Raw genomic sequence first — 14,347 nt, 5'->3', positions numbered from 1 at the left:
TAGAAGCTTTCTGAAAATGCCATTTACTCCTGTATGTATATGCTACAATTTTCCTATGTAGATGCTTCTACAATGACTTCCCAAGGGGTCCTTTTACAAAGGCTCGCTGAAAAGTGGCTTGCGGTAGTGTAACATAGTAACATAGTAGATGATGGAAGAAAAAGACCTGCACGGTCCATCCAGTCTGCCCAACAAGATAACTCATATGTGCCACTTTTTGTGTATACCTTAACTTGATTTGTACCTGTCTTTTTTAGGGCACAGACCGTATAAGTCTGCCCAGCACTATCCCCGCCCCGCCTCCCACCACCGGCTCTGGCACAGACCATATAAGTCTGCCCAGCACTATCCCTGCCTCCCAACCACCAGCCCCACCTCCCATCACCGGCTCTGGCACAGATGTGGTTGTGTAGGCGTGGGTTTTGGGCATGCGCAGAATCATTTTCAGCGCGCCTGTAAAAAAGGCCTCTTTTTTTTCCCCGAAAATGGATGTACGGCAAAATCAGAATTGCCACGTGTCCATTTTGGGTTTTTGCCAGCGGTAAAGAATTTGTGCGGTAAGGACCTACGCTCGTCAGATGCCACTTGGAGTGCATCCACAAATAAAAATTATTTTTCAGACGCGCATAGCAGACTTTCGCCAAAAATGAAATTACCGTAAGAGCCACAGGGTACTTGGGCGGTAAGTCCATTTTGACGCGCATTGGGCATGCGTATGCGCCTACATGGCTTAGTAAAAGAGATCCTGAGTTAGCTGCCTAGTGCTGAAAATCAGTGTTAAGCACTTATTTGGTTCCAGAGAAATCTAAAACAGTTGTCAGGGATGGTTATGTTGAACTGAGAAGAACCAGGTGGTTCTGTCATTGCTAAAAGGGCTGTCAGCCTTCTATAACTCCATGGCCTCATGATATCGAGCTTCTCTTTCGATGATCTTAACTCCTGCCTGAGTGCTTTCTAACTTATGTAACCTGCTTTTCTATAATGCATCAAAACTACCAAAACTCCGGAGAGGTGGTCGTCAAACCTAAAAGTGGATTCAAATATAGTGCCAATGATCCCTAGTATACCAAAGGCGGGACAGTGGGTGTGGTCCACCCCAGGTGCAGGCAGCAAGAGGGTGTCTGAGCAGTAGAGCAGCTGTCGGCTCTGCCAGTCCTCTGCCCCTCTGTTGTGAACTTCCTGCTACGTGGCAGGGGACCGGCATAGCTGACAGCCGTACCCCCATGCTCAGAGGGAGGGCTGGGGGATGCCACTGCCAACAATGGAATCAGGGTGGCAAGAATCAGAGAACTATGACATAGGGCAGGAATAGGATCTTGCCATCCTCCTTTGTTTAATTTGACTTCTGCAATGATGTCCTAACCCTGCTTTGTGGTTGTTATGGTAGGTGTTACACTACTAACTAAGGACATGCTTTTGTTGGATTGGAACAGGACATGAAATGAAAGAACATCTCATTTGTTTTCATTCCATTTTAAAATAAACCCTACTCCTCATTTAAAAAAAAAATAAATAAAACAAATCCTCCAGGACCTGCTTCTGATGCCCCTGATCCTCTTCCAACTTTTTCCCTATGTTTTCCATCTTCACTGTTGCTCCTTGTGACCTTGGGCAAGTTGTAAGTGTGCACTGAATGCTAGAGATGTCCATATTTTCCTGTGGGCGTTTCTGGTGTTTGGCGTGTGCTGATCGACGTGCGCTGAAAGTGCTAATGTGCCATTGTAAAAGACCCTCTTTATTTGCTACTGCTCACCGGCGTGGCCCAAGACCAGGCTGTGATTCCTCTTCCTTCAAGTGGGCATGGAACCCACAGGGAAAGGAGTAACACCGACTGCATGTACTGTAGCAGAACTTGCTTATTCCTGCCCTACTACTACTACTACTACTATTTAGCATTTCTATAGCGCTACAAGGCATACGCAGCGCTGAGGTCATATTCGTACACCTTTCTGACTTCACATGCAGTTTTCTTTATGGTAGTCCCCTGTTACTCTTATCATATCCAGTCTGTGTTCCAACTCTGCTTACACCTTGTGTCTGTGTTAATATTGTTAAGTATCGTACTTTGCCATAATATATACTGTTGTTTGAACATTTTTACTGCTGTAATTACCAATTGCCTGTGTTTGACTTAATCTTGCTGTACACCACCTTGGATGAATTTCTCCAAAAAGGTGGAAAAAAAAAAGTAGGGCCTCTTTTATCAAGCCGTGCAACAATACCAATGGAGCCCATTGAAAATCAGTGGGCTTTGTTGGCATTACCGCACCGGGAGCCACTAGCGTGGCTTGATAAGAAGCCCTTAACCTTCCATTGCCTCAGGTACAAAGTTAGATTGTGAACCCTCCAAGGATAGGGAAATCCTACTGTATCTGAATGTAACTCACCTTGGAAAAAGGCCTCAGCTGAATTCTTAACTACTACTACTACTACTACTACTACTATTTAGCATTTCTATAGCGCTACAAGGCGTACGCAGCGCTGCACAAACATAGAAGAAAGACAGTCCCTGCTCAAAGAGCTTACAATCTAACTATATAGTCACAGGATCAATGTAAACTCCAGTTGTCCCTGTCCTGCAAGTACAGTAGTAGTTTTTTCTGGTGCAACTGGACCGACATTTTTTAAATTCAAATCAATTCTTGTATACTGCTAATATCCCCTTTCCAGGGTTCTGTGCGGTTTACATTGTAGGTGAGACAAAAGCAAATAGTGTTAGGGTGAGGTTTGAGAAACAGACCATTGGTGTAATGCATGAGACTAACAACATTAAGGAAAGGATAATGGATGATACTAGGAGGTAGAAGTCTTGCTGGATTGTTATGAAGAAGTCTTTGGGAAAGAGAGAGGTTTTTAGCCTCTTCCTGAAGCTGAGGTAGTTGTTTTCTGTTCTGATGGGAATAGGTAGAGTTATGTATTTTGACTCCAAGAACAGGGAATAGAAAGCTGAAAAAATGAGAAAACAACAAATGAAATAAAAAGAAATAAAAGGCATTCTGTGCTTGCTCCTAGTGCTATCAGACTTTTTTTTTTTTTTAAATGGGTACAGTGGTTGTTTGAAGAGGCAAGTGGAGTAGAGAATGCACAGCGGAAGCACCTATGGTTGTGGCATTATTGTGCTTTTGTGCAGTATTAACATAGTATAAGTTAGAGGGCTGCCAATGAGGGAAAGGTGATAATAGTGTAGTGAGGCGGGTGTACTCTTTATGGAACTCTCTCTCCTAAGTTTTATAATAGAAATTAAGAATTATATCATACTTCATTGCCATTTAAAAACTTGGGGGGTCTTTTACTAAAGCGCGCTAAACATTAGAGACACTCATATGACTACATTGGCGTTTCTAATGTTTAGTATGCTAAAAACATGAGCGCGCCTTAGTAAAAGACCCCCTTGGCTTTTAAATAAATATTTAAGTAGACCTTGAATATATTATTCGAGAAGTCTGGAAAACTGGGTTTGGTTCCACTGATGCTAAGAAGTAGCTGAATCAATGTATATAGGTAGGGCTGATTTTGGTTGGGTGGGATGTATAATATAAGTGTGTTTTTTATCTATTGTAATCTGCTCTGAGTTTTAAGGTTGAGTGGAATATAAATGTGTCGAATTAAATTACTCTTTACATTAATTTTGCTAGTTTGCTTTTTTTCTAAGTATGTAGTACTGTTTCCACCCTGCCTGCAGAATTTGATTTAACCCTAATACCTTACTTCAAGTTACAATTTTGCTTTCAAAGTCTAATAATGTATCTTTCTTTCAGTAACTTCTTGCAGTTTCACCTTCACAAACTCTGTTCTTCTTTTCCCAATCCTCTCCACAGAGAATATGGGACCATCGATGATGCGGACATTGACCTGCACATCAATATCAGTTTCCTCGATGTAAGCGTGAGTGCCATTACACCTTTACCACAGAACAAACAGCACCGAAGCATGTCTGTAGGTGCAGCATGTCCACTATTTCTCGATCAGGTTGTGGGGCTAATGTTTGCATTCACGCACATAACCTGAAAAAACTTTGACTTGGAGGACTTACTGACTCCTATTTAGGGGGCGCTTAGAGCTCCTGTGTGCACTAACCATTTACCCCCAGGTTCTATAAAACGAGACTGAAATTGCACGTGCAAATCCAGTTATATTCTGGATTTGTGTGCAGTTTTAATTACATAACAAGCCAATCGGCACCGATAATTGCCAATTAAGCAATTATTTACACTAATTGGCATTAATTAGAATTGACACAACTTGTGTTTTGTGTGTGTTTTGTAAAGTAATGCATGCTACCAAAAAGGGGTGTGGCCATGGGCGTGGAATGGGCAGACCGTGAGCATTCCAAAAATATATGTGCAGAGTTATAGAATACACCTGTTCCACACCTAACGTAGGTGCCGGTATTTACACTAAGTTTTACGTGGCATAAATGGAAATGCCTAGAGTTAGGCGCAGGCTTGGCCACTAGGCGTATTCTGTAAACCTACTAGGCATATTCTAAATCTAGGCGTGGTTTTTAGAATGCACCTAGGCGGAAATATTTTCGGCTTTAGGCGTCTTATATAGAATCTAGTCCTTAGCGTATGGTAATCAAAATGTGCTAGCTGAATAGTGCGTTCATACCCATTTTCCATCCCCACCAGAAAATAAAAAAAAAAAAAAACAAACAAACTGCATGCTTAACGCTTGCAAACAGGTTACGCAAAACACTTTTAACACACTTTGTGGTAAGCGTTTTCACTCGTGTTTAATTCCTATTAATAGACATACTCTACTACTCTGTATACGTATGAGTGCGGGGGGGGGGGGGGCCTAAATTCTCGAACCTACTTTATAGAATTGCCCTTTTGGGGCCCTATATCTTAGCACGCGCTAACAGAATTAGCAAGCAATAAATACTGCACATCCTATTTTATTTCTATGGGCCATGTGGTACTTAGCACATGGTAATGTCCATCAGCACGTGCTAATCTTTTGTAAAAGGGCTCCTTGGTGAAGAACAACCAACCCTTATGTAGCTTACAAAATTTCTTATTTGCACAATTAATCTCATTAGCATATGTAGATAAAGAAAATTGTATACCCTAATGTGTTACCGCATGTTTCTGTTTTAGACTTGCCAACAGCAAGGTGGATAAATGGCTACAAAGTTTAGTGAATTGATTCCTCTTTGTATGGAACTGCTGTACATAGAAAGTAGGAAAGAAAGCTAAAACTCTGAACCGAAACTTATTGGGCCCAATATTCAGCCGGTGGCGGGCAGTGCTTTTATACCGATATTCAGCACTAACCCCCTAATTCTATAAAAGTCACTATTAGTAACAATTATTGGCACTAATTAGATTTAATTGACTTTTATGCACAATCTGAAAAAGGGGGGCACGGAAATGGGAGGGTCGGGGGCGTAATGGGGGTGTTCCTAAAATTAACTCATGCTGTTCTAGAATAATGGGGATACGTGTCTATGTTGGCATGTACATTTGCACCATGTTTCAGTTGGTGTTAATGGCTGCACCTAAAGTTAGGCGCTACTCTGGGCATAAGCACTATTGTATAAAACGTGCTTAAATTTAAGCACAACTTAAAGAATAGCACTTTTTTGTTGCCGATTGTTTTTGCGCTGTATATAGAATTTAGCCCTTACCAGTTAACTTTTTAGTAGCTAAAGATAGGGCGGCTATTTATGCTGTCCTATTTGACCACAAAACGTAATTGGTTAGGGGCTGAATATTGGCACATAACTGGATAAGTCAAGTGATATAGCCGGTTATGTGCTAGCTGCATTCAATGGAGAGAACCAGTTATCTCCTGCTGAATATTGCCGGTTAGGCACCAATATGCTATTTAACCGGTCAGTGACCGTGTCTGGCTGGTTAAATAGCATTGAATATTGGGGGGATTGTATTCATGTGACCTCATCACTTTGCAAGTGCATGGAATGCTAAGTTACAGATGTTCTGTGAGTGTCTTTTTTTTTTTTTTGTAACTTTCATGGTGTGGAATTTCTTTTTTTTAATAAGATCTTACAAAATTCATTGCAAGTTATATACTTGTTTAAGAAAAATTACACAATCCAAAGTAAACACGACTAAAGGAAAAAAAAAATATACAGAAAAACATCTTAAGTAGCCAGTCTATGTCCGGTTCCAGAGCAACAGTAATAAGCCAAGTAGCCTCAACTCCAAAATTTGTATTGGATCTCTTGAGAAATCCAGTCAGGTCCAATCTACCAAAGGAAATCTTTTCTTCCATAGGCTGTTTTGGTGCCGATGGCAGATTAAAAAAAAAAAAGCCCTGGAGAGGGGAGGGGCTGACTCAGGAAGGATCTTTTAAACACAGAAATAGCAAAGGACATAAACAGCTCAACAGGAGAAACAGGTGGAATTCTAGGAAGTTTAAAATACATAAGTTTTGCTTTCTAATAGTATTCTTCAAGGCCTCCAGTTTCTTGTGTAACATCGCAGAGTTCTTCATTAGTATCGAATCCTCACTGTGAATTTGTTTCACAGACCCCTCAAGAGTGGAAATTCTGTGTTTTAAGTCACTCACTTCTTTCTCTTGTAATTGAGCAGCCTCAGCAAATTTGTCCAGCCAGAGACTACTCCAAAGCAGCCAACTTCCCATATGGACTGCAAATTAAACCACTTTGGTCTTACCAGGACTGAAGTCCAAGAGACTCCGTCTTCCTCTGATTATTTCACAGGTGAACCGTGCTGCTCACCAGAAGCAGACCTTCCAGCAATCAGGTTTAAGGTCAGGTATCTTTCTCAGGAAGACATTGCAAACCCATATACTGTAGGTTACTCTTTTTCCGGGGCACCTCCCCAATCCGGGAGAGGAAATGATCTGCAGGGCATCAATCTCTCTATTCTGAAAACCCCACTACTGCTGACCGCACTTCCATCTCTACGAAGCCAGTGGAGTTTCATAGGATTCTAGGCTCCTTCAGTCAGTGACATGGGCTTCCTTTTTCCTCTGCCACAGAAAGCAAGCAGCCAAGGGTTCCAGCTGCACCAAGCTGAACAAAGCTGTCCATTGGCCCCTGAAGTTGTGCTGACTTCTGAATAGGAGCTTAGTGCTTGGCTTTCTATTTACGATCCATAAGAAGTTGTAAAAGTAAACTTTTCTAAAAGCAATTTAGCTAATCACAGCCAGAGACGGTGGAGTCGTGTGTTAGCAGTGGTGTTCCTAGGTCGGCTGTCACCTGGGGCGGATTGCCGCTGTGCACCCCCCCCCGGGTGCAGCACGACACCCCACCCGGCGCATTAACCCCCCCCCCCCCAGTGCATCAGCATACCCTGCATCAACACACGCTGCTGGAGGGGTGTTGGGAGCAGCTGCGTGGCTGTCGACTCCGCTGGCTCTCTGTGCCCCGGAACAGGAAGTAATCTGTTCTGGGGCAGAGGGAGCAGGGAACCAGCGGAGCTGACAGGTGTGTGGCTGCTCTCTGCACCCTTCCAGCAGCGTGCACCCAGGGAGGACCGCCCCCACCGCCCCGCCCTTGGTACGCCACTGTGTCTTAGTCATCATCTTCACACTTATGGGGTGGACTTTGTCGAGTTTCAGTACCAAGGATAGCTACTGTTTGCAGAATCATGTTAGGTTTCATTACCATGTGTTTCCTGAACAGAAAAAAAACAGTTAATGCTAAAATCGGGTTTCTGGAAAGAATATCTGATTCCACAGCAGAATTATAATTTATTTAATTTTGTTTTAACTTTTTTGCATGTTTCTTTTTGGTTTTCTCTCTTCCATTTTTTCTGTCTTGTTTGCCTCTTATTGACCTATCTTTCTGTCCACCTATCCTTTTTTTTTTTACCCCTTTCTCATCCTCATACAGGAGGAGGTGTCAACTGCCTGGAAGGTCCTGCGGACTGAGCCCATAGTCCTGAGGCTGCGGTTCTCCCTTTCCCAGTACCTGGATGGACCTGGTAAGCAGAAGCAAGAGGTACTCTAAACTTTCTTAGACCGGTGCCGGGTACAGGATTTACTAAACATTGACCTTGTTTTAATTTAAATAAGTAAATTCAACACCAAGATATTATGTTGTTAGTTGAACAATATACAACCTTCCTTTCACTGAGTTATCACATAAAATTAATTTGCTAAAATACAGAAAAAACACAATACAACTTTTGGGTCAATATTTAAACCCTGCAGTCAAGATTTTTTTTCAAATGTTGGGCCATAATTATTAAATATGTTATGCATATTCAGTGCTTCTATTCATAAAAGCATCAGAACGGAATATACGTATATAGTACAGTCTCAATTATCCGAAGTAAATGGGACCAACCCATTGTCGGATAAGTGAAAAGTTAGATAATATGGAAAACACTGCATAAACCCCTCAAACAAATCATAAACAATGGCATAAGAGTTCATGATATTCAAAAATTGTTCTAAAACTGAGATATTTAATAGAAATAAATTCAATGACGTTACTGGGGGGTCTGTCAGATACGCCGGTTGGTCAGATTAGCAAAGGTTGGATAATCAAGACTGTACTGGAACTGACCAACTTTATGGCAATATTCAACCACTATCCGTGCCGTTAAGCAGTTTAAATTAGGACAGCTTTCTTGCTGAATATCGTAGGCTGTCAGTAGTGTTAGGTGGCTCCACCCTGACACTATTTGGATAGTGCTGGGACAGTCTGTGATCATTTTCTGCATCCGTATTTATACAGTGCTACTGAAAATTCACAGATAGGTTTATATGCCTATGCGTGAAGACCAAGTAGGTGCCTATTTCCAGCCTATTTTATGAAGTCACCTAGGTGATTGGATGCAATTCTATAACTGGGCGTCCTGAGGCTATGCGGTGGGAGCCTATCCTGTATTGGAACCTGGGCACCCAGCTTCCATTGTAGGGTACAAGCGTAACCTGGTATTGGCATGTCTACATTTACACCAACCATGGCCTTTTTATAAAATAGCACCAAAGTAGGTATCTTCTTACCCTCTTAAACCAGAGGTCCGATATTCTGCCAGCAGCAGGCAGCGCGTTTGCTGTCATCACCAGCGTTAAACCCAGATATTCAATGCCGGGCCATATTCGGTGACTGGTATTGAATATCCGGGTTTATTTTGGCTGCTAATAGTTAACCGGCTGTGCCGATGTTCAGCACTACCCGATTAACTTTTAAGTGGTCAAAGATAGGCCTGCTATTTAAGCGGCCTATTTTGACTACTCAGCATAGCTGATTTGGTACTGATTATGTGCACCTAATAGGCTATGTCGCTAACCAGGATATTCCGCACCAGATAACTGGTTATCTTCAACTGAATATCTGCGGTTAGGCACTTAAACTCCTATTTAACTGGCTAGGAGCCATTCTTGGCCAGTTAGATAGTTTTGAATATCAGTGGGGGGGAGGGGCAGGTGCCCTGTTATAAAAATTACCATTCTTAGGTGACTAAAATACTAAGATGATGTTCCAGAAGTCTAAAGCTTTATTCATAGATATCCAAGACTCATCACGGATCATGTTTCAGCCTATTTGGCCTACATCAGGACCCTTCCAAATGATGTTGTATAATAAAGTGACTTCTAGCTTCCAGAATAGATTGTAAACTACTGTTAGTCTGTCTCTCGCTGTCTCAAAAGGTTCTCTGTCCAATGTAAAGTCATGCCAAATCTAAACTCAAGAAAGCTCTGATATGACTGACACTGGAATGCTGACTCTCTAAAACACATTTTGTATTTTTTTTACAGCATTTTAGATTCAGTGGTCATACCACAGTTTTCTTGAGTTTAGATATGGTGTGACTTTGCATTGGACAGACAAATTTTTGAGACAGCACAAGGTAGACTCACTGGTAGTTTACAATCTGATCTGGAAGCTAGAAGTCACTTTATTATACAACATCCTCTGGAAAACTCCTGATGCAGACCAGCTAGGCTGAAACACGGTTTGTCGTATCTTGGATGTTTATGAATAAAACCTTAGAGTTTTGGAACATTGTCTTAATCTTTCTTTAGTCACCTTTGCTATGTTTGGCATGTCTTTGCGACTGCGAGGGCTTTTGTTCTTCTGTATTGACATTGATAAAATTACTCTTCACATGCAGAGCACTCCGTATAAGTGGTGAAACAGCTGTCTGCTTAACCTAGAACTAAATGGCACCCAAATTTGGGTGCTGACAAAAATGCACACTGAGTGCTATTTGATAAACAGTGCTCCGAGTTGGGTGCCATTTATAGAATAATATGTAGTGCCGGAATCCATACCCAACTTAGACATCAGGATTTACACCTACTGAACCCTGGCGTAAATCCTGCGCCTAAATAAGGTGCAGATCTCTCAAATTCTATAATAGTGCGCACATCTTTAGTGAACACTCCTGCCCCTCCCTTGGCCATACCCCCTTTTCAGTTGCAAGCTAAAGAATTTATGCATGCATCTTTATAGAATAGCACTTAGCAAGATGCACGTGTAAATCCAAATTATTGCAAATTGGCGCTAATAATTGATTGGCACTAACAGGTGCATTACTTAATCAAATTGTGTGAGCAAATTGAGCATGTGCCCAAATTTGCACACACAATTTTAATTGCCACTTATAGAATTCCCCTGTAAGAGGATATGTATTTTGTATGATAAGAGAATATTTACAGCCAATTAAAATCCTTGACCTGTATTTATTTCTGTTAAGAACAGCTGCTAGCACAGCATTATAATACAGAATTAGCAGAGTTAAGATATTTTAATTTCATCTCCAAATCCCAGAACAAACCTGGTTCTAAACTGAAGTGCAACAGTGAATAAAAAAAATTAAGAACCTGGGGTTGGCCCTGTGGCTCAGGTTGCAGTGCGGTGCATTTTGGTGTAGGCTTCAGTTTTTAGGGCCAGTTGTAACTAGGCATGCTATGAAGGTTTTATGACTGCCGCTATTATGGAGACCATTACTAGCCAGTGAGTGGCGCTGAAGGTATTTTGTGGAGGAGAGGAACCGTGGGCTGGCAAGGGGCACTAGTACTGCCTAGGCATGCAATCTGGTGAGGGGGAACAGCAGAGAATATTGGGAAGAAAAAAAAAGATTATGATTTGAAAACAGGAACTTTAAAAATGTTTTTACATTTTTTCTTTGGTTATTTTTTGAATTAATTTTCGGAATGCAGTTTTGAGGATTTCTTAAAATTTAGGAGCCCTTTTACTAAAGCTTAGCGCACACTAACGGAATTAATGCTGCACATCCTATTTTATACCCATGGGGCACTTAGCACATACTAATGTCTGTTAGCGAACGCTAAGCTTTAGAAAAAAAAAGACCCTGCTTTGCTCCTTGAGAAGAGAATTATTGGTGGTCCTTTCTGTGAAACAATGGGGCTCATTTTCAAAGCACTTAGACTTACAAAGTTCCATAGGTTACTATGAGGGGCATTTTCAATATAACGTCTAAATCCGACTTTGCAAAACGTCCAAAAATCAAGTAGTGAAAATAACCATTTTCAAACCAGAAAAACGTCTGTCTTTTTTCTTTGATAATGACCATTTCCTAGATGTTGTGCTCAGTACGTATATCTTTTTGGACCATTTTCCAAAAAAAAGGTCAAAGTGAAAAACGCAGAAAATCAAGCCATTGGGGACATAGGAGGAGCCAGCTTTCCTAGTAGACTGGCCACACAGGCATCCCAGCAAAGCGGGGGCACTGTAGTGGACATCACATAAAAGTTCCTAGGTACGCATCTCACTATTAACCCCTTATATTGTATGGTGAGCCCTTCAAAACCCATGAAAAGCCTACTGTATCCAACTATATACACCACTACAATAGCCCATATGGCTGCAGGTGTCGCCTATATGTGGGTACAGTAGGTTTTGGGGTTTTTTGGGGGGGGAGCTGACATTTTCCACCACAAGTGTGATAGAATGGATTACGGGCCTTGGTCCCCTTCTCTACAGTGCAGTGCACTGATCACTAGGCTATTCCAGGAACTTGCTTTCTTCTCTAATAGGACTGGCCATAACATCTGAAGCTGTCATAGAGACTGATATGTACTGTTTCATTTACATCTTTTTGGGGTGGGAGGGGGGTCAGTGACCACCGAAGGAGTAAGGGAGTGTCATTCCTTTATTCGTGCAGTGGTCATTTGGGGCACATTTTTGGAGCATATTGATTAATGAAATAGATCTAGACATCCAACTTTTAGCCCTGGATGTTTTTGTTTTGTTCCATTATGGCAGAAAAATGTTCAAGTGTTAGGAACGCCCATATCCTGCCTTTAACATGTTCCTGACACGTCCCCTTGTGACTTAACACACTTCTGACGGACTTCATAGAAAAACATCTAAAAATTGGTTTTGAAAATACCAATTAGGAAATTTTTCTCTTTTGAAAATGAGTCCCTATGTAACTTTGTAAGTCTGAGTGTTTAGAAAATACACTTCTGTGTTATGATTATATAAATCCTGCTTTTTTTTTTTTACATTTGTTCTGATCTTATTTTTATGTTTATGTTTAAATCTTCTTTATTCATATATCCAAAGGCAAGTGCAATACAAACAGACAATATTTCTAACAAAGATAACCTCCTTTACCTTTATGTTTATTTTGTGAACCACCCTGGACAATTTGGTTGGAAGAATATAGATATTTCAGATAAATAAATGTCTCCGAGTTAACAATAAGCTGACAGGAAGAATCTTTCTTGTAGTTATGGAGAGGGATCTCATGAGAATCCTGAGATGAGGAATGAATACCTCTTCTTGCCTTCATTATCCTATACATTTCACACTGTATATGAGGCATCAGCCCTGACCGCAAGCGTGATAACCTCCAGGGACTCCAGGAACCTTTGTTGATGGAGGCCAATCAGAAAGCACCATTCCCAGCTCCAAGTTATTATGACACATATTACATATTTTTTCACAACTGTCAAATGAGATGGGGGTCTTTATAAAACCAACAGCCTTCAAAGAGAACGGCATCCAAAGAATTGTTTTCACTCTAATGACCAAGCCTCAGAAACAGGTGAAAATGGAAAGAATTCTGACAAAGGAATAACAAACCAGGAAATTATGACCTTTGCGATACATTTAAGAATAGAGAAAAGCAAAGAGCATAGCACAGATTGATGAAGAGGGAAGTTGGCTTGTTTGTGCAGCTCCTGTTGAAAAGCGGAATATAGGAGTGAAGAGGCATCCCTAGGCTGTGAGAGTGCAAATTTCTGTTGACCTCTCAGTCAGTAGAAAATTATTCAAAACCCCTCACAAACATCCCCACCAATAACCACATAACACATTTAACACTTTTTTTTGGAAAATGGTCCAAAAAGATATACATACTGAGCACAACATCTAGGACATGGTCATTATCAAAGAAAAAAGACAGATGTTTTTCTGGTTTGAAAATGGTTATTTTCACTACTTGATTTTTTTCAGCAAAACGTCCAAAGTCGGATTTAGACGTTGTATTGAAAATGCCCCTCATAGTAACCTATGGAACTTTGTAAGTCTAAGTGCTTTGAAAATGAGCCCCATTGTTTCACAGAAAGGACCACCAATAATTCTCTTCTCCAGGAGCAAAGCAGGGTCTTTTTTTTTTTCTAAAGCTTAGTGTTCGCTAACAGACATTAGTATGTGCTAAGTGCCCCATGGGTATAAAATAGGATGTGCAGCATTAATTCCGTTAGTGTGCGCTAAGCTTTAGTAAAAGGGCTCCTAAATTTTAAGAAATCCTCAAAACTGCATTCCGAAAATTAATTAAAAAAAATAACCAAAGAGAAAATGTAAAACCATTTTTAAAGTTCCTGTTTTCAAATCATAATCTTTTTTTTCTCCCCAATATTCTCTGCTGTTCCCCCTCACCAGATTGCATGCCTAGGCAGTACTAGTGCCCCTTGCCAGGCCACGGTTCCTCTCCTCCACAAAATACCTTCAGCGCCACTTACTGGCTAGTAAAGGTCTCCATAATAGCGGCAGTCATAAAACCTTCATAGCATGCCTAGTTACAACTGGCCCTAAAAACTGAAGCCTACACCAAAATGCACTGCACTGCAACCTGAGCCACAGGGTCAGCCAAAAGTGAATGAAAAAGCCTCAGAGTTCTTATTTGAGTACATATTTGTACTTCACATGTTCCATCATGGGCAAAAAAACCCAAGCCTCCACACACGGTCAACATTGCAGTGTACAGTTCTAGATTCCCATTTTCCAAGGCTACAAGTGTCTAAATTTCCAAAAAAAAGCTCAAACTTATCTTCACAGCTCTGAACTGGAACTTTCTCTCTGCAGGAACTCCAAGCGAGCAGGATCATGGTCTAAACTACCAAGAAGGTCCTGGTTTTGTGGGTTCAAACCGTTACTTCAGGGCAATAACGGACCATTCAGAGCACAACACATCCAGTGTTTAGG

The 14,347-nt window shown here is 41.2% G+C and overlaps 1 protein-coding gene across 5 annotated transcripts in view; it reads left to right on the top strand.

Annotated features, from left to right (window-relative positions):
• Positions 1-14,347, top strand: part of PARP6 (poly(ADP-ribose) polymerase family member 6) — a 116,885-nt gene that overhangs the window by 26,205 nt on the left and 76,333 nt on the right. For 3 of the 5 annotated variants that reach the window (XM_030190369.1, XM_030190368.1, XM_030190372.1), the window contains exons 5-6: positions 3,819-3,879; positions 7,829-7,919. In XM_030190369.1, coding sequence (XP_030046229.1) covers positions 3,819-3,879; positions 7,829-7,919 — 152 coding nt within the window. Of the gene's footprint in view, positions 1-3,818; positions 3,886-7,828; positions 7,920-14,347 lie in introns of all 5 variants that reach the window. The other 2 variants (XM_030190371.1, XM_030190370.1) reach the window with 1 other exon arrangement.

The sequence above is a fragment of the Microcaecilia unicolor genome, chromosome 1 (assembly GCF_901765095.1).
Source record: "Microcaecilia unicolor chromosome 1, aMicUni1.1, whole genome shotgun sequence".
Taxonomy (NCBI): Eukaryota; Metazoa; Chordata; class Amphibia; order Gymnophiona; family Siphonopidae; genus Microcaecilia; species Microcaecilia unicolor.
The sequence above is the reverse complement of the archived record's forward strand: the minus strand, read 5'-3'. Positions and strand labels throughout refer to the sequence as shown.